At 33.7% G+C, this 27,246-nt stretch overlaps 1 protein-coding gene across 2 annotated transcripts in view; it reads right to left on the bottom strand.

Moving 5' to 3' along the window:
* The window catches only part of LOC141386549 (uncharacterized), a 145,494-nt gene extending 118,567 nt beyond the window's left edge, over nucleotides 1–26,927 (bottom strand). Inside the window, exons 1-2 of one of the 2 annotated variants that reach the window (XM_073955237.1) lie at nucleotides 26,368–26,927; nucleotides 7,240–7,330 (exon numbers count right to left, since the gene is read on the bottom strand). In XM_073955237.1, the coding sequence (XP_073811338.1) occupies nucleotides 7,240–7,261 (22 nt within the window). In that variant the 5' untranslated portion in view covers nucleotides 7,262–7,330; nucleotides 26,368–26,927. The remainder of the gene's footprint in view (nucleotides 1–7,239; nucleotides 7,331–26,367) is intronic. The other variant, XM_073955238.1, reaches the window with a different exon arrangement.
* Nucleotides 26,928–27,246: the final 319 nt, after the last annotated feature.

Raw genomic sequence — 27,246 nt, 5'->3', positions numbered from 1 at the left:
GAGGAAATGCCGGCACAGAAAGATGTTTTATGGCAATTTAATTGTATGGTCATACAAGGTACATACAAACATGTATGTACATATTTGTATTTATGTACAAATGTACATTCACACAAATTTTTATCTATCTGACGTTTTTGAATGAACTTTGCAAGTCACACTGTCAATCACGCCATACTCTACCTCAAAAGATAGCCATCAGTGCTCTGCAAAATGCCACTCGCTTTTAATGTATATTCACGTTTTCGTTGCTATTACGTTGCTTGCTATTGGCATTACTGTTTAATGCTACTTTGATTTCACGTTTTCTTAAAAAATGTTGTGGGGGACGTACTTTGGTCACTCCACTGACCAGTATAAAAAATAGATAAAAACCTATTCTCAGACCTATTTCGGATTCAGCCTTTTCGGAGGATTTTAATTACGAACACCGTGACAGGAGAATTTTATATATATAGAAGATTATATTTTAAATTAAAAAAATAAAAATGTATGTATAATTTTTATTCTTTATTATATTAAAAAAACATAAAAACACTCTTTTATTTTTGCAACAACTCGACCGAATTAGATCGTTCTTCATTCACCGGAAAACTAATTGTGTTACCTGCCGAACAAAGAAAAAATTATGAAGTATCATTATCCGCTCAAAAGTTACAGAATTTTGACCTCGGAATTTTGAAAACACAATTTTCAACCACGTGTGGTGGTTGTTTTGTCTCCGCTGATAAGAAAAGGCAGTACTGTGCATACTGCATTTGCGAATCGTGTGAATACAAATGTAAAAGCAAGCGCGGCACGCACTAAAACAGTGAATCTTTTTTGGGATGATTCTGCTTTTGGCACATTCATTTTTTTATGTGCAAGGACATACGCTATTCTTTTTTGGAAAAAGGCACAAGAGTGTGCCTTTTATATGCATTTTGCCGATCTCTGATAGCCATACATTTGTATTCTTTTGAAAGGTAGTGTAGTTTAGATCACTTGAATATAATGTGTGGATGTATGTAGTAAACTTGAGAGAGATACATATGGTTGAAACAGACTATAAAATCATGTCATCATAAAATAATGCATATTTTATGTGTGACATAGTCCCTACAGAGCACTATAGGTAATTTGCCCTGTTTTTGAGGCAAAAAGTCGATTTTGCAACTTTTAATAATAATAATTTTTTAGTTGGCATTGAAAAAAGAACATGTCAAAATGTATTAATATGAATGATATTTTTCAAAATAGCGTCATTATCGCGGTTTAAATTGCAGTCAAAGTGAGAATTTCGAAGAAGAACTAAAAAAATATATATTTTAAGGCATATTTCAATGTATTTAAAACCGCGGAAAAATAAACCAAATATAAATATACGTAAAATGGAATAGATTGGCAATCGCGAGAGGAATTTATTTAATATATAATATAGCTTAAACATTTTGGGTAGCGACCAAAAACACTAAAAGTTAGAAATAAATATTTTATTTTTCTTAAACTAACTTCATATAGACTTATACTAAATTGGCCGCGTTTGGCCGTGATTTTGCCACCTAGAACACATTACTGAAAGTCTTCTGCATTGGTATTACTAGGTTTCAAAACCCGATTTTGCCCGTTTTTTGATATTTATGAGATTTTATTAGGTTACTTCTCAATAAAATGTCCTAAAATTGGGGAAGTTTGGTTTGAGGAAATAAACAATAAATGCAAAAACTATTTTTGTTTACAATCTCATTACAAGTACAATAAGTAATGGCGACAAATTGTTTGGTATATCCGTGGTTTTCTATAAACGGTGCGGCAGTAGTAAGCTTTATTTTATCTCTCTATTACATATCAATCATTGATACGGTTTAAGGGAGTACTAAACTCGTCTTTATTAGCGTATATTCAAAAAATATACAAAACTGTAGTAACAATTCATTGGAAAATCTACTCGCGGGGACAAAATTTTTGTTACTTACTACCGTGATCGTTTTCAACAGTTTGTTGTGTATAAGATAACTAATGAAAATTGCATTGGAAAAAATAACTTTGTTCGTTATATACGTAGTTGCTTATAACCGTTGTTCGTTATATCCGAATTTATCTGTAAAAATCTTTGTTTTATCTCACTTTTACACATAAATAATTTAAAAAGTTAAAAAATGCTTTAATTCCGCTGTTAATTTTTGTCTCAAAAACAGGGCAAATTACCTATAGTGCAGAGCTGTAAATAGAAATGTACGAGCAGTCTTCTCGCACGGGTACTCTTCCTCTTCTTTGAGTCTTCTGTGGAAGCAGAAAACATCCTATTACTATAACAGGTGACCGAAGGGCTTGTCCGGGTATCTTTAGTTCGGCTTAAAGAACATTCGTTATGTTATAGCCCCTTAAGCAAGTCAAAAATTCATTCTAGATGTCGGCCATTACGCCTTGTGTGACGCAATAAAAACATCCAAATAAAAATTTGTATTTTTATCAAAAGCTTAATTAAAGTGTTTTTCCTTGTTTTGATATATTCAGAAATTGTTTGACGGTTGTTATGAGTGTGCGATGGTGGGACGGAAGGCGCACGATGAAAAACGGGTTTTATTGTCGATGTCGCAAAAAATAAAAATAAATAACGTTACACACACTTAGTGGAAGGTGGCGTGATCAAGAATTTTTTTAATTTAAATGTTTACATGTATATTTAGACATGTTTATTGGGTTGTACCGATATAATTCGTGGACGGTAAATTAAGACTATAAACATTTATTGAACTCTCTTGAAAATTGAGAAAACGTAACAGAGTTAATTGGAAAGTGTGTTAAAAACTTATAGGGCTATAATTTCGTTCATTTAGCAGATCTTTCATATTTAGTTCAGTTCTTTTAAGTGAACTAGGTCGCTCGTTTTGTTCAATCATCTCTCAATAAACACTGCCGATCTGTTGTCTTTTCTATTTACCTTTGGTCGGCTTTGAATCGTTAGCTTGGAAGTTTGTTCATTTGTATGTAAACCCAGAAAACAACACGAATAAGTAAGAAAGGCGTTAAATTGGGCCGGGTCGAACGTTTTATACCCTCCACCATGAATAATTGTATTAAAGTAAAATCGAAAAATTATTTCCCTTTCATTTGTGAAAGTACTAAATTGTGTGCCACGTCAAGGCGAATTTCTAGGAGGAGTGGAATATGCTAACTGAAGTATATCACTTTCTTTTGAACAAAATTTAATATCAATGAGACATCGATGTTTTCCATTCAAAATAGGAAATATCATTTTACAGTGCGTGCACAAACTGAAAATATGTAAAATCAGGAGGTACCTGAGTACATATCAAAATATTAAATTATGTTCATCATTTTCTGCGTGGAGGTTTCCTACCCATTTGTGTGAAGCCGCAATATCTTTTCAAGGGGAGCTATATTAAAACATTTTATTTAGACCCACCATTCTCTGTAGGCATTTTTTATACCCATGTCAATTTCAACTATTTCGGTAGGATAATGTGGATAAAACCATCAAAATAACTGGAGATACTTTCTATGGGGTTACATCAAAACGAATACCTATGCCGACACTTCCTTACAAGAGTGCTGTATATCTCCAATGAATGCTAGTCCATATTTACATTAGACAATTTTCCTTGTGATAATTGTCAGTTTGTTGGTGAGAGAGGGTGTTGAGAGGCAAAGGGTTACCATATGCCTCACCTCTCCCTCCATCAAACTGACAATTGACGCAAGGAAAATTGCCAAATATAAATATAGACCTATACACCGAATTTTACCCATTTCTGTAGGATACTGCCGCTAAAATCTTGAAAATATCGTAAATCGGCAGGTACCGTGCTGTGGACTTATACAGATAAATTTCCGTTTTTTTCCAAAGAAGGCTAAATAGGATATTTCAGTCATGTCGATACGATAATATGGCTAAAACGGGTGCCACCGTGGTGCAATGATATGCACACCCGCCTTGCACGCAGAAGGTCGTTGGTTCGATTCCCCGGCTTGGCAACATCAAATTTTCAACGGTGGCAAAATACGCTCAGTAATGTGTTGATATTTCCTGAGTATTTCAGCCATGTAAAGCTTCTCTGCAAGTGGTGTCTTAAGACACTCCGTTCGGACTCGGCGATAAACTGTAGGTCCCATATCATTGAGCTAATATAAATCGGGGTGCACTCATTGGTATGAGAGAAGTCTCCCTTGCCCCGCCTGGGATATTTGTGGAACAATTAATATGGCTAAAACATTCAAAATACTGAAAACCGGGCGGTGCCGTGGAGTGGGCTATATCAAAACGTGGACCTATACTAACAAACTTTCAGGAGGAAGTTTATTGAGCCCAAAATAAAGAATAAATATAAAATTTCACCCATTTCGGTGAAAAAATGTCTCCCGAACCTTCAAACTACCGAAAATCGGGATGTATCGTTCTATCGGGGCTATATCAAAACGTGAACCTATACTTATAAATTTCTGTGGGAAGGTTTTTTGGTCCAAAGGAAGACTAAATACCAAATTTCAAGTGTTTCGGTATAATAATGTCTCTGAAACCTTCAAAATACTGAAAATAGGGGGTACCGAACTATATCAAAACGAGGACCTATGGTGACAAATTTCTGGAGAAAGTTTTTTGCTCCCAAACAATTAAAAAACCTTGAGCGATTTCGGTGTGATATTGGAGCCAAAATGTTCAAAATACCGAAAATTGGAAAGGATTGTTCTATGGGAGCTACATGAAGACGTTCACCTATACTGATACTTCCCTATATGAAGGCGTTGGAAAGTTTTTCAACCCCAACGAAGACTGAGTTCCAAATTTCAGCCACTTCGATGGTATATTGAGACCTCAAAATACCTAAAATCGGGAGGTACCGCTTCAGGTGGGAAGTTTCATACCCCCATCGAAGACTAAAAACTAAAATTCTAAAAATCAGTTTCTCAGTTGCCTTTAATGGATGTTGTTGTCCATAAAAAGTGGATACACTTATCATCATTTAAATCCACTGTTGCAGCTGATGATATAATTGCTTATGTGGCTAGGCATTCTAATATTGCCCGTGAACGCTTAATTTGCTTTAAGTTGGTAAAAAAAGAGTTAACGTTGATGAGCTGAAAAGTGTAAATTTTAAATTAGGCGTAAATATAGAAATCTACGATGAAGTTTTAAATCCTACAATTTGGCATTCGGATGTGAAAGTTCGGCCATTTCATAATGTCTCCAATATGCAACTAAATCTGCCTACGGATTAATTTATCAAAATTTGTATAAATGCTAAGTTTTCTTTTATTATTAAGTATGTACGTCAGTCTGCAAGGATATATTTCCATAGACACAATAAATAAAAAAACAAAAAAAATCTTCACCGTTCTATGGGGGTTATATGAAGACCTTCACCTATACTGATACTTCTCTTCTGGAATATGGTATACCCTCATGGAAAACTAAATACTAAATTTCAACCACTTCGGTGCGATATTGACACCACAACCTTTAAAATACCGAAAATCGGGAGGTACCGCTTCTATGGAGGCTATATGAAGGCGTTGACCTATACCAAGAAATTTCAGGTGGAAAGTTGTTCACCCCCAACGAAGACTGAGTTCCAAATTTCAACCATTTCGGTGGGATATTGAGGCCTGAAAATACCGAAAATCGGGCGGTACCGCTTCAGGTGGGAAGTTTCATACAGCCATCGAAGACTAAAAACTAAAATTCTTCACTTTTCGTCGAATATTGAGGCCACAACCTTCGAAATGCGCTATATGAAGACCCGGACCTATATCGAAAAATTCAGGTTGAAAGTTTTATACCTCTAAAGAAGGCGAAAAACCAAATTTCAGCCATTTCGGTAGTATATTGAGGCCACAAATATAGCTCAAATATACCTTCAAATATAGCTCTAATGGATGCTATATGAAGGCGTAAACTTATACCGACAAATTTAAGGTGGAAAGTTTTATATATACCCCCAACGAAGAATAGATACCAAATTTCATTTCGCTGGAATATTAAGGCCACAAACTTTAAAATGACGATAATTAGGAGGTACCGTTCTATGGGGGCTATATGAAGACGTGGACCTATACCTACAAATTTCAAGTGTAAAGTTGTATGCCCCCAACGAAGACTTTATATCAAATGTCAGCCATTTCGGTGTGATAATGAGGCTAAAACCCCAAAATACGAATATCGGGTGTTACCGTCCTATGGGGGTTATAATAAAACGTGGACCGATTTTCTATTCCAAACATTCTAGGAGTACTAGAAATTTCTATACCAAATTTTAAAGCTCTATCTTAGAAATTGGGAGATGTATCTTCATTTCATTTTTAAAACAACTTAGAATATAAATTTGAACAATAATATATATATGTAATTTTTAAGGTCTCGACGAATATTTCGATGTGTTACAAACGAAATGGCAAATTTATGGATACCCTCCATTTGGTGGAGGCTATAAAAAGAATAAAATATTTAACTAAAAATAAGACTACTCCAGAACAAAACGTTTATTAAAACGTCTGGCCAAAATACTTATGATTTGATTAAAAAAGCTAATATTTTTTAACTTTAAAAATAAATAAATATATTAATAAAATCTTGTGTGTGTTTTAATTTGCCTTATTGACATAAGGAAATTTGTTCCCAAAACGTACATAAGTAAAACTCATTAAATATACAAAGGTATCAGTTAATAGACGAAGGCGTAACATTATGCATATATACGTCAATTACCTGCTGAACTATATTAGTAATCCTCCTTTCTGTAACCGTACCTTCTTCGAGCATATAGGCTGATCTAGTTCATTCTTTTCAATGAATTTTTCAATTGAACTGTTTAGTTCATAAACTGACAACTGGAAATTACATTACAGGAAAGTAGGTCAGAAACTGTACATAAAAACTTCAAAATACCTGAAATCGGGTGATATCATTAAATGGGAGCTATACCAAAACGTGGACCAATGTCCACAATTTTTTGTAAAAAAATCAAGTTCGAAGGAGGACTATATTTTCAATTTCCCCCGATATAACCTAACATATTACAATTTACATGTGGTTAGCATAAAATGTCATTGAAATTAAAACACAAATTGTTTTTTTTTTTTACAAACAGACATACCAACATGCAGTCATGCATTCATATACATATATAAATATGCACATAAGTGTGGTCATTTATGTGTCTACCGCAGTGATATTCATTCCCCCCACAAATGAATAAATAATGCCTTTATTTCTTCAGGTTGTTTATCGTATCAACATACCAATCAACAGGTTGTTGGACATTCAGTTATCATGAAGACTTAAAAAGCAGTCTAGGTCAGTTTGCCCTGCATTTGTGGGCCATTTGAAATTCTGAAAAAAAAAACGTTTGAATAGAAAAACAAGTTTTGTTGATTAGTCTTCTTCTGTTGTTTATGAAAAATACAAAGCAACTGTCTGACGCTTGTCTGGCTGGTCGAAGCTTTGAAGATAAGTATGAATGGATATGTTTAGATTTTCAAAATAAAAACAAATCAACACATAAATATATATGTACAATGTACATACATATGTATGAATTATAGTATTGAGTCATAGCCCTATTAGAATTGATAATTGTGGTCCAAAGCAAAATGTATGCTTTGAATATTATGTGTGTTTATTTTTTTTTTTTGGAGTCATTTTAAATTTAAACTAATTAAATTTGAAATGATTATTATTTCCAGAATCTAAATCAATGTTAATTGTTTTGCAATTACCCTTCCTCTTGTTTGCCATGGAGTGATTTACAAAATGTTCGCTTGAAAACACAAACATGAAATAAATTGGCAATTATCATACATATGTATGTATGTAGGTACATATCTACGAATACTGACAATGAGTATTGAACATGTTATTTGTGTAACTGCTCATTTTGAAAATAATAATATTATTATGTTTTTATACATATCAATTATAATTGTATTTGATTATGAATATAAACCATAGGAAACTGGTAGATAAAATATCTATATGTCTATTTCTCAAATTTACAGAACATTCTACAGAATTCATATTAAAATCCTAAAGAAATTCTCGTATGACCACAAAAGAGAAAAAGATGAACAATGTTCATTGAAAGTCTGATAATTCAGGTCAAAGTGTTCGTAAAAAGACCACATAGGAAATGTTCTGCAAACTGCAAAATCGTTTGAAAATCTCCGAAAAATTAGAATTGTAGCCACAAAGTAGTAGAACTTACTACTTAGAGTCAAACAGCAGAACCAGGAAAAACTGAATCTAGTGCATCAAAATCGATAAAATATGGGAAAGTTTACATAATTTCTGAATTTATGGTCAGTAGCAGCTAACATATTGGTAGTTGAACCAAGTAAACTTTTGCAATATTTTTCCAAATAATGTGCTCAGCAATTCATGAAAACATTCTGATGCTCTAAAATATTTATTTCATGTTGTTTCGGGGGTATTTCATATCATTTTTTCTACAAAACATATTTCAAACAATGTTCTTTCTCCAAATATTTTCTTCATCTACAAGTTTGTTTTGAGACGTTTAAAAAAAAATCTAATTGGTTTCAGAGATGTTGCCCCAATTTGCTCAAAAACTCAATATTTAGCCATGTTTAGATGAGACCATAAAATCTTAACTCGATCTAACAACACAAAAACCAACTACGGTTTTGGTCCTTGTCCTGTACTTGCATTAAGTACGCATTAGAAGTTGTTTGCCCACAACTACATTGAAAATGTTTCACAGTGTTATTCAGTATTAGTCTTATCTGTCCTCGAAATATTCCAGAACCAGTTAAGAACGGATCAAAGTAGGGCGGGGTCGACTATATTATACCATACACCAACACGATTTCCATATAATTTGGCGAAATTTTTATTATAACAACATGCTTCACATTTTTCAAATTTCATCAAAATATCTGTAGAATTTTGTGTTTGGTGCGTCCAATAAATGAAATCGACCGAAAATTTAATGAAAATTGGAAATAGGGAGAATATATATGGGAGCCATATCCAAATCTGAACCAATTTCAATTTTGTTTGGAAAAATTTGGCAACAAACTAAATACCTCTCTTACTTGTTTTAGTTATTAAAAGATTTGAGGCACATTTTCCAGCCGAATTTCCACGGTAGAACTATACAAGTTGTGATGTTAATGTCAAATTCCGTACGATATTTTAAATTTTTATTTCTATTTTCGATGTATATTAGGGATATACATATATTTTTGAGCAGAAAAATAGATCATTTATAAAAGAACTATTCCCCATAAAACTTCTTCATATCAATGGTATGTACGTGATAAATACTATAACACCGCTTACAGTGGCGGTACAACATTTGTTAATATGTGTGGTATTTTGTTAAATTTAAAATAATAAAGCCCTAATAAATATAGGATTAAAACAATTTCGCCTTTTTCAATGAATTTTTAGCAACCCCAAACATTTTTGAAGGAGTTCTACTTTCTGAAAAAATATCCATTTAGAGGAATGATATGAAAACATTCAAATTGAAAATGTAACGAATATTCATTCATGTTTTTCAAAATAGTCAAATGTGAAAAATATTAGGTTTTTTTTAAATTCCAAAAAAATTTTAGACACATCCCTTGTTTTGTTTACATTCACCGGTGACACAAACATTACAAACAAAAACAAATTTCTATGCGGTTGTTGTTGAGTTGTATTTGTTGTAGTATTTACCTCAGCTTGTATTACACCATGCCGAATTATCTATAATTTAATTAAATATAATTTATTATTATATCTATTTGCAAATGTCTATATTTAGTCGGAATGTCCAAAATTGTCAATACAAAGGCCTTAAATGTTCTAAAATGGCCTATATTTTTTCGTAAGTTAATACATGTTGAAAAAGGAAAAAACAAATCTGAAAACTTACTAAAAATAGTTTTTGGAAAAACGGATTTCGGTTGTCTCGATGTTACGAGGGCAGTTCGGAAACTTCTTAGCCTAGCACAAAAAGCGCGGTATAAACAGAAAAAAGTTAAGTCTTTTGGAAACTTCCATCTCTGTTATGAACACATGTTAAATTTTGTTTCGATCTGGCAACTCCTTCATATAGAAACAGGTGTTCAAAAAGACTCATCCGCAATTTTTTTACAATGGAAAAATTAGAAATGCGTGCTGTCATTAAATATTTACATAAAAAAGGTTTATCGGGATAAGAAATTCATAATGATATGGTGAATGTGTTAGGTGAAAGGGCTCCTTCATATGCAACAGTAAAAAATTGGGTTGCTGAATTTAAACGTGGTCGTACAAGCATTAAAGATGAACCACGTAGTGGACGTCCAAAAACAGAAACAACAACAGAAATTGTAGCCAAAGTGCATGATACGGTATTAAATGATCGACGAATAAAAGTGCGTGAAATTGCTAATATCATGGGCTTCTCAAATGATCGAGTCCATTTAATTTTGCATGAAGAACTACAGATGAAAAAGCATTCTGCAAGATGGGTGCCGCATTTGTTAACAGTCGATCAAAAACGCTTAAGAATGAACATTTCTCAAGCTTGTTTGGATCGTTTTAAGCGAAATAAAATGGATTTTAAGCGTCGTTTCATAACTGTTGATGAGACATGGATCCACCACTATACTCGAGAGACAAAAGAACAATCCAAACAATGGACTGAAGCTGGAGGAAGTGCCCCAAAGAAGGCAAAAACAATTCAATCGGTTGGTAAGGTTATGGCAACAGTTTTTTTGGGACTTCAAAGGTATTTTATTGATTGACTATCTGCAAAAGGGTAAAACAATAAATTCAGAGTACCTTTTGGATCAATTAAATGTAAAAATTCGAGAAAAACGTCCTGAAAAACGTCCAAAAAAATAATTTTTCATCAAGACAACGCACCAGCGCACAAGAGTGTTTTAACAATGGCTAAAATCAACGAATTTAAGTACGAGTTGCTTGACCACCCACCTTATTCTCCTGATTTAGCTCCCAGTGACTTTTACTTGTTCCCAAATCTAAAAAAAATCCTTGCTGACATGCGTTTTACCTCAAATGAAGATGCAATTACAGTTGTAAACCACTATTTTGAAGACCTTGAAGAAAACTATTTTAATCAAGGGATAGAATTGCTAGAAAAGCGTTGGACTGAGTGTATTGAAGTTTCAGGAGATTATATTGAAAAATAAAAATATTTTTGAAAAACTAACTATTCTCTTTCATTGATAGGCTAAGCAGTTTCCGAATCGCCCTCCTAAAATATTTGTCAACAGAGGGTGTCATTTAAAAAAATTCCTGTAAATATCGATTATGAAAAGTTGATATTTCCATATTGCACTATAGTCTCACATTTTCTGGTTAAAACTATTTCAACTTAAATTATACCCTACACCACTATGTGGAAAGGGTATTATAAGTTTGTTATGCTAAAAATTCATGTAGCACCGCGAAATATTCGTAGTAGACCCCCAATGTTATATACAAATTTTCATATCTCTACGAGATAAAGCGATATAGCAATGTGTGTCCGTCTGTTCATTATAGATTGTAATCAAACTCCAGGCCGCAATTATGGACCGATCGTCACGAAATTTGGTATGAAGGTCGGTTTCACAAAAGAATATATCGCTATTGTTATTGGTAATGATCGTGAAATATTTAGGGTAAAATGGACCAATAACCAAATTTTTATCCGAATTTGTATCTGCAATCATAGTTCGATCAGCGCAAAATTTTAAATAAGCTGTGAGCTTATGACTGAAAAGAAGCTTGCAATTTTACATGATGATCATATAGTTTTTATACCCTACACCACTATGTGGAAAGGGTATTATAAGTTTGTTTTGGTAAAAATTCATGTAACACCGCGAAATATTCGTCGGAGACCCCCAATGTGGTGTACCAATCTTCATATCTCGGCGAGATAAAGCGATTTTGAGATGTGTGTCCGTCCGTCCGTCCGTCCGTGTGTCCGTCTGTCCATTATAAATTGTAATCAAACTCCAGACCGCAATTATGGACCGATCGTCACGAAATTTGGTATAGAGGTCGGTTACACATCAGAATAGATCGCTATTTTAATTGGTGATGATCGTGAAATATTTAGCGGGTGAAATGGACCATAAACATAATTTTTATCCGATTTTGTAGCTGCTCTGTAGGTCGCAATAGTAGTCCGATCGCCACGAAATTTTAAATAAGGTAAGAGTATATGACAAAGAAGAAGCTAACAATTTGAGATGGCGATCAGATAATATTTAGATGGTTAAATGGACCAAAACTTTTGTGTGAAATTTGTGAAATTTTTTAATATACAGCTTATATCTTTATTCCTGGAATAGACATTCCGGGCAAGTAAGTTACACTTGGAAGACGATCTCTTGACCTTTCCATTGATGTCAATTATGTTGATTTACGTGCTCAGATAACAGAGTTACAGCCTAATATATCCAGTTATTTGTTTGTAATGTAATCAGAATCACGCTAGAGGTCACAAGTATACCTCAATAGTCACATAATTTTGATCGATGTAAGAGTTTATGTCTAAGAACATGCCTACAATTTTGAATGATGCTCTCATATTATCTAGTGGGTTAAATGGACCATTACCTTTTTATGCAAATATATAAAAATGTTATTTTTGGTCCATATTTTAATTCCTGGATGGCATATACCGGCAAGGTAGCCTACATATGGAAAAATAACTACTGACATTTCCCCTGATGCAAACTGCAATAATGTGTCTGCTAGATAACAGGCCTACTGCCTAATATAAAATGGGTTTTATGAAAAGAACCACAATTTCCTCCCATACTACAAATTGTCTCTTCATGACAGAGAAATTTTCAGTTCAGTTGTCGAATTGGATTTTTATACAAATATTGTAGAATGGGGTCACTTCGCCACCTGTTTTAACCCTCACCCTTTAGGATAAAGGGAATATATACAAAATACGACCAAAGATGTACCTCATCGAAATAATGGTTTTGGACCCCAAGTATGGTTGGACGAAATTTGTTTCAGACAATTTGGGATCGATTTAGCCCTGTCCTTTCATATGTATCACTTACTGGCAAATATCAGAGATATGGCAAATTGCATTGTATATATACATATTTATTTATATTAGGTGTATTTCAAAAAGGAACCTGATATTTAAAGAAATTTAAAGATGTAGCAGGAGATGCTAATCAATGTGAAAATTCACAATTTTGGCATATTGTTTAGAAATGTATAATTTATATAATTGTTCCACAAATATCCCAGTAGTGACAAGTGAGGCTTATATTATATCAATGGATTCATGTTATGTAATTGATATGTGACGTAGTTTTTATCGCCGAATCCGAAAGGCGTGTCCTAAGTTAACACTTGTAGAGAAGTTTTTCATGGCTGAAATACTCAGGAAATATCGCCAACATTACTAAGGGGTATTATGCCACCGATGAAAATTTGATGTGGCCAGGCTTGGGAATCGAACCCGGACATTTATCGTGCAAAGTGGTTGCACACAGCTAATTCCTAGAGGTTGTGGTGTTGGGTATCACATGGTCGGCCCCGTCCGACAATAGCCTTTGCTTACTTGTTAGTTATAGTTTAATACAGGCAAATTTTGGTCAAGGAAGATGCGAATAATATTGGATAATGAGCGGATACTTCTTAGCGGGTGAATTTTGTGGGAAAAATATCCAACCTAAATTGTTGGTCTATATTTTTTTCTAGAAGACATATTTCGGCAATATACGAAAATAAACTTGAAAACCAACCTGAATATAGCGGTTAGATAACTGAACTACTGCCCAACATATACGTGGTTTTTTATTGTTGTGATTTTCTTACATAGAACTACATTTACATTCCATGTTACAAAATGTCGCAATCATGATAGAAAAGTTTTAAAATCATGAAAGAAGGATTCCCAGGTTTTTAAATTGTTACAAATTACAATGCTTCGCGGGGTCTTGAAGTTTTTGCGATGCTTTTGGTAAAAAGTAATGTCTTTTTTCATAGATCGATACGATAAAAATCACCGGAAACTATTTCTAAAATTCTTTTAATATTTGTTTATACCCTCAACATTTAGGCCAACGAGTTTATCGAAATAATGATTTTAGACCCCAAGTATGTTTGGACGAAATCCATTTCAGACAATTTGGAGTCGATTTACCCATGTCCGTCTGTCTAGCTGGCCGGTGCGTACGATAACCCTCGAAGTATCAACCTATATGGTTCAAAATTTAGGTCTAGTAAATTTTTTCCAAACTTAGTTTAAGTTCTAAAATAGACCATATCAGTCTACAACTTCCGCTAATTACCCCCACAAAAGTTCAAAAATTTTCGCTACGATTATTCGCACGATAGTGTCAAAAGGGACTAACCGAATTGTTCCAAACTAGGGATGTGGAAATATTACTTCCATGCATATATCAGGTTCGAATATGGACTATATCGGCCCACTGCTTTGGGAAAAAGTATAGTTTAACAGTTCTTTTTCTTTCGTTTTAATTGGTTTGTTCGCCTTGCGTCCCCTTCTACGACGGTGGGGCAAGTCCATACTTCTTGAGACGACGCCAATTAAACTGACTAGTGCCTAAGATAACCCTCGAAGGGAGAAACCGGTTTTGTCTTCATTTTGTACATCGTATTATTTCTTAGAGATTTGGATTACGTTCGAATAAGGACTACGTCAGAACAATCTTTCGTGTGCATCCCACACAAAGAAAAAAAGAGTGCCGTTTAAGAACTCGTCTCGGATTGTTTCACTTTTTTTTGCAATTTTTGTCTTTCTGGCCTTTGTTACGACGATACAATTTTTTTGTCAAAGTCCATTCTTCTTGGGAACTTGGCCCAAATTAAAAAAAAAACCATAGTGACGTTATAAGTATTGAGTTTACTTATTTTCTCTGTGTCCGAGGCTGAGGGTATATCTCCATCGGCACAGCTGACTGATACGTCCTAATTTTAATAATATGTAGCGAAAAAGTCCTGATTGGTCATTATAAAATACGGAAAATAATACCTTACATTTCCGGTAATGACGGCGTATATATGTATGTATGTTCTATATCTCTGGTATGTTACCATGTATGTATGAATGTATTACCGGACGGCTAAAATATGTCGCAATCATATAAAAGAAATTCCTTCGAAAATAGTGCCCAGGTGTAGTGGAGTATATACGACTATAACCCTCTCTTACTTGTTTTAACTGTGGCAAATCTGAGCAAAATTTGACTTCTGAATAAAAAATTAATTTCAATATAAATACATATATGCAAACATTGATTTTACTACGCTAATTTAACAAATTTATTCGATCTGTACTCGCTCTCAGCTTCCCGATTTATAATAACATTGTCTCTCTTCTGTAAATTTATGCAACGACACAACACATCAAAAATTATAATAAAACAAGTAAAAAAGTGTCAGTCGGCTTTGCCGACAGAGGTATACCCTCAGCCAATATGAATTGAAACTTTCATCTACGGACAGATAGAATGTATTTAGCATCTCTTCAGAATTTTGTGGCCCTTTTCAACATTTGAACTTGCCGACAAAAATGTGGATTAGGAATTAACACAAATGTTGAACTTTTGTCGGGGAGGTACCCTTAGGGAGGACCGATAAATTTTGACAAAATATTAGGAGATCCAAAGTTTGGACCAAATTGGTTGCACCATTCAAGTGATGTCGTCCTAACATTTTAGTGACATTTTTTAAATATTGGGGAGAAGTACCGGAAGTTGGGGACCGGTATTGCCACATGAAATTAAGTTTGGATAAAATATGATGAAGACCAAATGTCGGTAGAATAGTTCGAGAGCCACATATGGTGACATAGGGCTTTTTACACCTTTCGGGATGTTTTCCCAAGAAATATGGACCTGCTCCTGAAAAAACTTTCACCGTCGTAATGGAGGTAGCGAATGCAAATCGCTTCAAGAAAAAAAAGTGATTCGAGAGCACGTCTTAAAGTGAACTTATCCGAAATTTTGTGTGGGAGGTACCCAAAGGAGAGCACAAATATAATCCATATTCGAACCTGATCTATATCTGGTGGATATATTAGGATGTGCAGAGTATGGATTACATCAGTCATTCCCTTCAAGAGTTATCGTGCGCATATTTTTTCCGAAGCTTTTTGAATTTTTGTGAGGGAGGTACCTGAAGGGGTGGACCGACATGGTTTATCTTCAAACTTAAACTATGTTTGGATAAAATATTACGAAGGCCAAATTGTGGACCGAATTTGCAGATCCGTTCAATATTTATCTTGCGCTCCAACCACTACACACGGTGTCATAGGGGTTTTTTTGCACCTTTCAGGCTATTTTCTCAGGAAGTATGGACTTGCCCCTTATGAAACTTGTACCGCCGTATGGGGGACAGCGAATACAAGTTGCAACAACAAAAATCAAAGCGATTCGAGAGCAGGTCCTAAACTGAACTTTTCCGAAATTTTGTGTGGGAGGTACCCGAAGGAGTGGATCGATTGAGTCCATTTTTAAACTTCATCTAAGTCTGGTAGAACTTTCACGATGCACAAAGTGTGGGCCAAGTCGGTTACTTCCTTCAAGAGTTATCGTGCGCACAAATTTTCCGAACATTTTCGAACTTTTGTGGGGGAGGTACCGGAAGGAGTGGACCGATATAACCCATCTTCGAACTTAAACTAAGTTTGGGCAAAATATTACGAAAGCCAAATTTTGAACCGAATCGGTTGCTCCGTTCGAGAGTTATCGGGCGCACCAGCCAGACAGACGGGCGAACATGGCTAAATCAACTCCAAATTGTCTGAAACACATTTCGCCCAAACATACTTGGGGTCTAAAACCATTATTTCGATGAGGCACAGTTTGCCCGTATGAAAGTGTATATACCCTCGTTAGCATAAATGCTGAGGGTATAAAAATTATATTTTAAAGCAAAAAATCTTTTTGATTTTTATACAAAAAAGTGCCAATTTTAGTTTAGTTTAGTACGACGTATTTCAAATAGGTCCCGATGTATGTCGATTATATATGGAACGAACGAACGATTTCAAAATTTAGTTTCACTAAAGCCATAGATTACAAAACATACGAGTATAACTATTAATACCACATTTACTACAAACCCAAACCTTTTATTTGTAACCAAAGCAATACCTTGCCCATAAATGTCAGACCTAACAGGTTCTAATGAATATACTGACTTTATCTCTTTTTTCCGATACATACATAACCACTTAACTGTTTAAAAAATCAGTTGCTTAGACACACATTTTAACTGAAATGACTCATATACCAAGATATGCGGAGACACCTATTTGAACGGTAAATTAAAAGTAGTCGTGAATGAAATTTAAATGAGCAATTATCACTCGTTTTCGTGGAGAATAAATTTGATTTGTTTGTGCAAGCAACTAGTTTGGTGTGAAAAATATTTAACATTGTTGATGAGTTAGAAATTGAAAGTATAGTCGAAATGTCCATTGCATGTGTCATTCCTTAAATAGATTTTCCCACAGACTATATTGGCTCTAGAATATTAACAAAAGTCTGCATAATATTTTTTCTCAAACTATTTATTTTGGCAGATGATCATGATCTTCCCTCGTAAATAAACAGTTTCCGGAATTTTCACAATTCCTAATTATGTTGTTATAAAGCGCTTTTCTCATAAAGGCGCCATTAAAATTCTAAATTCTCCAACAATTAAAAAAAAAATAATTATAGATCTGTTTCTGCTTAAATAGTAAGTGTTTATCATTAATTTACCTCCACTGTTATAAGAAAACTGCAAATATTTGCAATTCTATAAAAACAACTAAACTAATCATACTTTGAATGTGTCTGTCTCGTCTCTGCAGTCACATAGACAGACTATATAGCTTTAACTATAATTTGTGTGGTTGATTTAAGATAATAAAAAATTCCCCCATAGACAGATGTTTTCTTCGTGGCAGACACAAATATAAACAAACGATCGTTGACAGAAAAACAAATCAAAACAAATATAGCACTTAAAATAAAGAAACACACTACCAAAACAAATTGAGAGGGATTGTCGGTCGGTCTTTTCGCTTGAGATAAAATTTACAATTTCTTACTTTTTTTCATTTACTTGCGAGCTGCATAGACTCCCACAAATGAACACCAAATGCAAAAAAAAAAAACACTTGAATAAATTGAAGGTGAATAGTAGTGTGGGAAAGTGTAATTAATGAAAGGTACTATTTTGAGATATTTGGAACACTAAAGATTAAAAATGTTCATTTCATGACATATAACAGAAGCTTGAAAGGAACAGTTTCAAGGTAAATGAACTTTTTTACTCATTACAATGTAATGAGTGGTAATGTAGTAATGACTGGCGTAGTTGTGAGTTCGAAACTGCGCTTCGGCAAACTAATTTTTTGTTTTGGTAAAAAATATACTACTTAATAGTTGTTAATGTAGATAAAGCAGGCCTTAATGCTCCTAGCTTTTCATATTTAACTAGAAATAAGAAGGCCGCATATTCAATGACGCAGCGAACAAAATTAACATGTGTAGTAACATTTAAAACCAATACATCTTACCAGTTCTTTAGTAAACTATAAACTGTTAATAGTAAAATATGTCCCTAAGTTATATGGTAACAGATTTATTTTGTTCAAAAACTAATAGTAAAATTATTTTTGGAACATTTCTTCTTTCGACACTATCCCCAAAAAGTGAAGTATTTCTGGAGATTTTGTCTCAGTATGGAAACATGTAAAATTAACAGCAAAAAATTTAAACAAATAATTTCTACTTTTTATATATTACACCACAATGTGGAAAGGGTATTATAAGTTTTTTTTTCGAAAAATTCATGTAACACCGCGAAATATTCGTCGCACGGTGGTTCAGAAATTGATTTTCCTGGCCAAAAATCAAAAGTTTGTTTTGTCAAAGATATTTAATTTCTATATGGGATTCGATAGTAAACATATTAAAACTAAGGAAACCAAAAATTAGGACAAAATATTGGAAGGTGTAGGCGTGGGGTGCCCCCAAAGACGAACATTTTTCCCATTTTTGGGAAATGTGTAATTTTTGCAAATTTCTGGAGAAAAAAAGTAGCTATTTCTCGGAAACTATAACAGATATTCTGTTAATTGATTTTTGTAAGGTAGGTAGAATTGTGGCCATTAAATATCGTTTTAGTAAATTACCGTAGCGTTTACACTACATGAGCTATTTTATTTTTCCTCAGGTACTACATTTAATGAAATTGCATTCCATATATACTTTTGTACACGAGCCGTTCAGTCCGATTAACACTTTTCTTAAATTTATTGAAATTATATGGGTAAAAATGTGTGTTTTTTTCCATGCCGTTTCCAATATGAGTTACAGCTTTTTTAAATTTTTTAAGCATATGATTTTTACACGAGTTATATAAGTTTTTTGAAAATTTGAAAAAATTAAAAATTTTTGTAAATATTTTTTTTTAAAAATTTGTGAAAAAATCTTTGAAAAAAATTTCGATTTTTTAGTTTTTTCGTATTTCTATAGTTTATTTATAGGCGTTTGATCATCTTTAACATATAGGAAGATATAAAAACACAAAAACACAGTTTTGATGAAAAATAGTAAAAAAAAAACTCAAGAGTTTAATTTTGACCTTGAGTATCTCTGCAACTACCAGACCGAATTTGACGGCTCGTAATATCTGAAAGCTGATTATGTTGTCTGTTTAACACAAAAAGAATTATGAAAATATCTCTATCCGTTCAAAAGTTACAGAGTTTTGACCAGGCAAAAACGATTCTGAACCACTGTGCGTCGTAGACCCCCCCATATGGTATACCATAATTCATATCTCGACGAGATAAAGCGATTTTGAGATGTGGTTCCATCAGTCTATTAAAAATTGTAATCAAACTACAGGCTGCAGTTATGGAACAATTTTGTATGGAGGTCGCGTTGAGATCAGAATAGACCCCTATAGTTTTTGGCAATGATCTGAAATATTTAGGTAGTGAAATGGACCACAAACAAAATTTGTATCCAATTTTGTAGCGGCTCTGTAGGTCGCAATAGTAGTCTGATCGGCGCGAAATTTTATGTAATGTGTGGGTTTACGACATAGAAGTAGCTTGCAATTTAACGTGTAGTCAGATAATATTTAGGGAGTTAAATGGACCAGAACTTTTGTGTGAAAATTGGTAACATTTTTAGTACAATGACCATAACTTTATATTGACTATAACTTTACTATTCCACAAACGTGAGTTATATTCAGAAGAGGAACTCTTGACCTTGCCATTTAAGCCAATTATGTTGATGTAAATGGTCAGATAACAGAGTTACATCTTAATATATATAGAGATCTCACAGCTTTAATTGCGGGAAGTGTAAACATAGATGTCGCAATTATAGTTCAATACCGACAACTTTTTGCCCGAGGTAAAGTCAAGGAAAATGCCAATTACTTTGGATAATGATCGGATAGTATTTATCGGGTGAAATTGCCCATAATTTGTGGGCATATTCCGAAAAATTAGGAACGTAAAATTTGAAAACCAACTCTTTACCTCTCCATTGATGAAAATTATATCAATATATCGGTTCCTTTTTCGCTTTGGTTTGTGTGTAAAGAACTGTATTTACTTTCATGACAGAAAAGTTTTTCAATCATGATAGAAAATTTCAAATTTTTTTTAATTATGCAATTTACAATGCTGGGCGAGGTTTTGAACATTTTGGGGTACCTTTGGTAAAAAGTAATGTAATACCTCGAAATATTGTTTTTTTTTTTTTTTTTTTGCAATGGTCGATTAGTTTATAGATGAGATTTTTTTGATTTTTCTCATCCATGAACATTCTATTTCAGAATCAGCAAAAACTTTCCAGGTGTAAGCACCTTTCATTTAAAGTTAGTTCAGGGGCACCGTGTTTGGTAAAAATCACCGAAAGCAAGTTATAATGCTTTTGGTAATTTTTTTATTTTCCTAATACAAATTTAAATTGTTGGAGGAAAACGGTCCGGTCCGTCTGTCAAATACAAAATTAAGAAAATAACACATAACGTGTCGCAATAACATAAAATAAATTTCATGGAAAACTAGCGCCCAGAGGAAGTAATGGTCAGGCCCGTCCAACTATAGCCGTCTCTTACTTGTTAATGTTCCATTAAAAAAAAAAATTAAAAACCTTTTTTGAGGCTATAAGACAGATTTTTTGCGCATGGATAGAAAAAAAACTGCCATTCTCGGTAATTGCGACCAAAAGATATGGCGGTGTCAAAAGTGTCAATACAGGGTTTACTACATGATAAAAGAGTACTGGGGTCTCATAACTTTCGTGAACAAGTTGAAAATTTTCGCTGAGAATAAGAAAGAAATAAAAAAATTGGATTGATGTTTATGATTTATATTTATGTTAATGTTTATTAAAAAATGTTTACGTTATATACACGTCGCGAAGATTCAAATGAAAATGAAGCATTTTCTCTTCAAAAATAGGTCGGAGTTATTATTCTATTTTCGTTATATTTCACGTAAAAGCGCACATTTATTATTGTAATCACTTCTAAAAAACATGCTTACATCTCGCGGAAGATTGCAAGGCTGTTCAAATACATCTTCTTTAAATAGGAAATAGTATTGAATTAAATCTGTATTGAATAATATACATTTTTTTGTGTCCAAAAAACTGTATGACGCTTATAATTTGCACAAAATATGTACATTAGGGCTATAACCAAAAAAATACCACCACATAGCCGTGTAGAGCGTGGAAAACTATTATGAAAGACGGTGTCAATTTTTCTCTATCGCGAAAAAAGTTTCCGCACCAAATGCATTGAAGTTCTGTAATGCATTTTTTAATTTTATCTGTAATAACAACATATTTGCTTTTCATTAAAATTTTTATTCTTTTGTAATCTAATTTAAAATCATTATCAAAGCGTTCTGGACAAATTTGTTCTCATATCGCGCCATTTCGGACCATATTAAGATTTCTTGACACTATTGCAATTTTTGATTTTTCTTTATAAACTCGTGAATTTTATGTTTATATTTTTTAACCTATCGGACAAGAGAATATGGGGTCATTTGCAACGAATTCGCGAAAGTTACAGGCTGTTTTTGTTGACTTTGCCTGTGAGAATTGTATTTTTTTCTACAAAAATACAACACCAGTACCATGTGGGGAATTTTGTCCTCATAAAGAAAACGCGTTTCTAAGATCGATTCGGTGAAAAAGTCTCCGCACCAACTTTAATTACTAAAACCCTTTTGATGATTTTTCTACTTATAATTTTAAATTCGCTTTGTTTGAATAAATATTTATAGAAAAAAATACAATTCTCACAGGCAAAGTCAACAAAAACAGCTTGTAACATTCGCGAAATAGTTGCAAATGACTCCATATTCTCTTGTCCGATAGGTTAAAAAAATATAAACATAAAATTCACGATTTTATAAAGAAAAACCAAAAATTGCAATAGTGTCAAAAAATCCTAATATGGTCCGAAATGGCGCGATTTTAGAACGAATTGGTCCAGAATGCTTTGATAATGATTTTAAATTAGATTACAAAAAAATAAAAATTTTAATGAAAAGCAAATATGTTGTTATTACAGATAAAATTAAAAAATGCATTACAGAACTTCAATGCATTTGGTGCGGAAACTTTTTTCGCGGTAGAGAAAAATTTACACCGTATTTCATAATAGTTTTTCATGCTCTACACGGCTATGTGGTGGTATTTTTGATATTTGCAAAAAAGTGCAAAAAGTTATATCCCTAATGTACATACACTTTTTGTGACCATCCGCACGAGTTAACCTTAACCGATCGCCATAAAACTTCATATATAAGGTTTTTGAATCAAATGGAAAAAAAATTGGGGGGGGGGTAGAAAATCCAAAAATAACGATTTTTTTGGTCACTCTAATGTACATTCACAATCTATTTTTGGAGAAATCGGATAGAGCTCTCATGCCACTACTTTTTTAAACCTCCGTTTTCTCAAAAGGCGAGTTATGGGTTAGTTTCTTTATTGAAAAGGAAACGATCCAAAAAACACAATTAAATCCATGATATTTTCGAAAACATTTTAGCACATTTTTCTATTCTGTAAAAATTGTACCAAAAAAGGGTTTTAGAAAACATATCGCACAAAATTTTAGCGTTTGGTAGTAGATTATAGAGATGCGTTGTGAGCTACATAGTCAATGTACATATCAAATTATGCGTGATAGCGAATGCGCGTCTCAGTTAGATCAAAGACACAAAAAAAAACACCTAAAATTGGTACATGCGGGTCATTATCGAATCGAGAGTATGACAACTAAAATTATAGCCTTGTACCAAAGACCAAAAAAAGATAAGAGAATAATAATTTACAAAGAATTACCTGATTTACCTTGCAACTGTAGTGCAATTCTCTAACTCATTTTTTGTATGTACCGATGTTTTCGGTAATTACCGATGTTTTTCTTTAAGTTAGCGACGAATAAAATGTAGTCGCAAAGTTCTACCTATATAAAGAGTGTTGTCAACTTTTATTTGAACTTTTCATTCATAATTTTCCGTTTTAATTTTACCGATTTTTGTCGGTAACTCAAACAATTAGTTAGAGAATCGCACTACTGGATCTAATTATGGGAGTCAATCAGAAAAAATATAAAAAACATATTTTCCTATCCGAATCACAATCCAATCCTGGAAAGGCCTTAAACTGCACATAAGCGAAAATTTTGAAATTTTGTGAGGGAAGTACCGAATGAAGTTGTGCCATATAATAACATCTTCAAACTTGATTTAAGTTTGTGAGAAATATTACGAAGTGTAAAGGCTGTACCAATATCAGTCACTCCTTGCGAAAGTTATCGTGCCCATCTACCCTATTCGTTGGTCAACGTAGATTTTTATAGATCATTGGTCTATTCTGATAGGAAGCATGGATTTGCCCACGAAAAGCATTATATCGATGTAAACAGGACAGCAAAAAGTACCTAGGTTGAAACGTTAAATAAAAATGATTCTCGAAAAGCCCTTAACCTGAATTTAAACGAACATGTTGAACTTTTGTGAGGTAATATCCGAAGATGTTGTCCGCTATAGACCTTCTTCTTTTTCGATGTCCAAAGTTTGAGGCAAATGGATACCCAACTAGCAAATTTCGTGTTCGTCAGTAATTTTAATTGGCTTTGGACCATTTCTGTGAAAGTATGAACACATTGTACCATCGTAATGGGGGCCACGAGGACAATCTACTGCGAACAATTTTCGAAACTATCGAAGGCAAGTCCATTAACTGCACTTTTGCGAAAATTTTTGATTTATTGTGTGGGAGGTGGGAGCTTTTAGACATTAACAAAAATTACCGTCGTCAGGAACATTTGGAAAACCTGTTAAAAATTTTCAAGAAGATCCGAGAGATGTCTTTAACCTGCAGTTTTGGTAGAAATTGTGAAATTTAGGTCTACATTGGGCGACGGCACCCACCGTTGTTCAGTACGTCCGCCGTGCACTCAGAGGGTCTGCACTTCAATCCTTGACGAGAACATGTCACTTTTCGGCGGAGTAATGTTGGCTTACATTTCCTGAGCATTTCAGCCATGAAATACTTCTCTACAAAATGGTTTCGTAAGACAGGCCGCTCGAACTCGGCGATAAAAAGTAGGTCCGTTATCATTGAGCCAGTATGAATCGGCGTGCACTCATTGTCCCTTCGGGGATGTTGTGGGAACATATGTTTGTATCAATATTTGGACGACGATTTACGCACCTTATTTTACAATACATTAATCAATCCTTTTAATCCCTTTTAATTTATATTCACTTTTTGAATGTCTACTTGGTGACCACGAATTTGTATTTGAGAGTGCAAAAAACACAAAATGCCTATAATTTTCACTAAGTGCATTTTCTTTTTATGCACATTCGATTTTAATTATCGCAGTTAACAATATATCACTATATGCTGATTCAGTACGAGCCATCAAGAACCGCTCAATTTTTAGAAAAAAATATTGTATATCAGTATTCGCTATAGTTTTTAAATATTTGTTCCCCGCGTTTTAAACAGGTGTGTAGGTTTAATTATTTAAGTAGAAAAGGCACATTTAAAATGCGTTTTAATACGCAATATTTTCAAGCACATTTTTGCAAAATTTCCCGTAGCTTATTAGATGTCTGTAAAATATAACAAAATTAAGGATTTTATTTTAATTTTCAACCCGAATGGCTGAAACTTGGCATTTGGAGTACAGAAACCTCCCCACCAAAAATTATGGACATAAGTCCAGGTTTTGGTATAACCCTTAGATAACGGTACCACACGATTTCAGGCATTTTAAAGTTTTTATCTACATTTTCGTCCTCAATTGGCTATAATTTTGTTATGAGGTTATCAGTGGTCAAAAAATTTAATTACTGAAAAGTTAAAAATAAAAAATAATTAAAAAAATTAAGTTAGTGTTTTATTTATAAATGCACTTAAAACTAGAAAATAATTTTTCATGATGGAATAAATCTCTCAAATAAAACCCTTGCAGTTGAATTAAAAATTGTGACAATATGAAACGTTTTATTTGAGCCCTTCCATCATGAAAAATTATTTTATAGTTTTAAGTGCATTTATAAATAAAATACTGTAACTTAATTTTTTTAATTATATTTTATTTTAGTTGAAGTAACAGAAGCAATGTAATGTAAGCCTATATTTCTCTACGGCCATTCATTATCCAACAAATTTGATGTTTTGCCGGAGATTCGAAATCTTTTGTGGGCAAGAATTGCATTTCGCGATTTCTTATGCGTATTATTTAATCATACTTTACTTTTGTTGCCGGAACAAAATTTCACTGTATATATCCAATATGCAAACCTACATGTAGTAGCATTTTCACTTTTTACCTCCAGTGTAAAGTGTACCAGTTTTTATGCTAAACTGTCAAATTGTAAATAAGCGAATTGTTGAATAGCTAAAAGCAAATCTAACGACGAACGTGTTTTGAAATCTAAAAATATTCATGGCATACAAAACCACAACAATTGAGAGTGATCACGCGATTCAGCGAGCCCCCCAGCGAAGAAGGCAAACAACACACAATCCAATGGGTGATTGGAGGCAACGATACCAATATTCTCAAAGTGAGATTTTTTTAAGCTGTAGCTCTTTTTAAGATCACGTCTTCTCAAATCTAATCATTGGACCAAGCCCCTCTGTAATTATCTCACAGACTAATAATGTGTGGATTGTCCTCAGTAAACAAAAGCTGGTCTTTATGATGATCAACGGTGTGAGCATATATGATGAATGAATGGATGTTTGGAGCTTGTTATTGTTTATTTATCTTTTCCCTCCATGTGTAAATGAACTTTTATTGGTGGGGGTCGTCGTCGTGTCGTCTCAACAGCAGAACGGGTTTTCCAACCACAAACTTACATTTGTTTTGTTGATTATTTGCAATGTTGTTTTGTTGTTGCAGCAAAATATTTGAAGTAATCCAAAATTCAGTGAGAGAGCAAGCAATTCCGGTTAATTTGTATTTGTTTTCAATTGTTTGAAGCACATACACTAATTTAGTATTTTATTATTTCTTTTGCAATTGATTTTTTAAAAATTTTATAATTTTTTATATTCAAAACATTAATTTTTCATTAACAATATTTGTAATAGATTTACATTTAGCCATGCAACGATAGCCCACCACAATTTTTAATGTTGCATTCACCCGTTTGTTGTGTTCTCGACTTGTTTAGTGGGTACGCGTTCCTCAAGTTATCCGCGCACTTAGTCTTTCCAATGTGAACGATACAATAACACTGAACGAAGTGAAAACCCGAATGTGGGGAAGCCTGCCTATGTAGTAAAATTGTTGTTGTCGCTTGCACTGTGTTGTGTTGAGTTGATGGCAAGTATGTGTGGTGTGTGTCTTTAAGTAGTGGGGAGCCAACATGTTGCTGCAACATTTCACAGCTCCCCATTGACTCTCCAACAAAACTACTCATGACATTACAGAGATTGACACAAAAACCCCAAAAGCTAACAACAGGTTGTTGTTGGGCAACATTTATGGACAATCGCCAAACCACCCAATCCGAATGAACAAAATCGTATTCGTGTAATCTCAACTCGGCATGTTGCCAGTGCCATCGTCGTCGATGTTTCGCTTCAATGGATAAATGTAAATAAACAAATCCTAACCTACCACAAACCAAACAATGGAGCAGAACTGAGTAGCAGCACGCAGAACACAGCACAACATAAAGCAGCCGACCCATCGGTCTTGTGGTGTGGGATGGTTATGTTTACATCCAATAC

The sequence above is a fragment of the Musca autumnalis genome, unplaced genomic scaffold, assembly GCF_047663935.1.
Source record: "Musca autumnalis isolate F117 unplaced genomic scaffold, ASM4766393v1 scaffold_5, whole genome shotgun sequence".
Taxonomy (NCBI): Eukaryota; Metazoa; Arthropoda; class Insecta; order Diptera; family Muscidae; genus Musca; species Musca autumnalis.
Note: the sequence above shows the minus strand (reverse complement) of the source record. Positions and strands in the feature narration are given on the sequence as shown.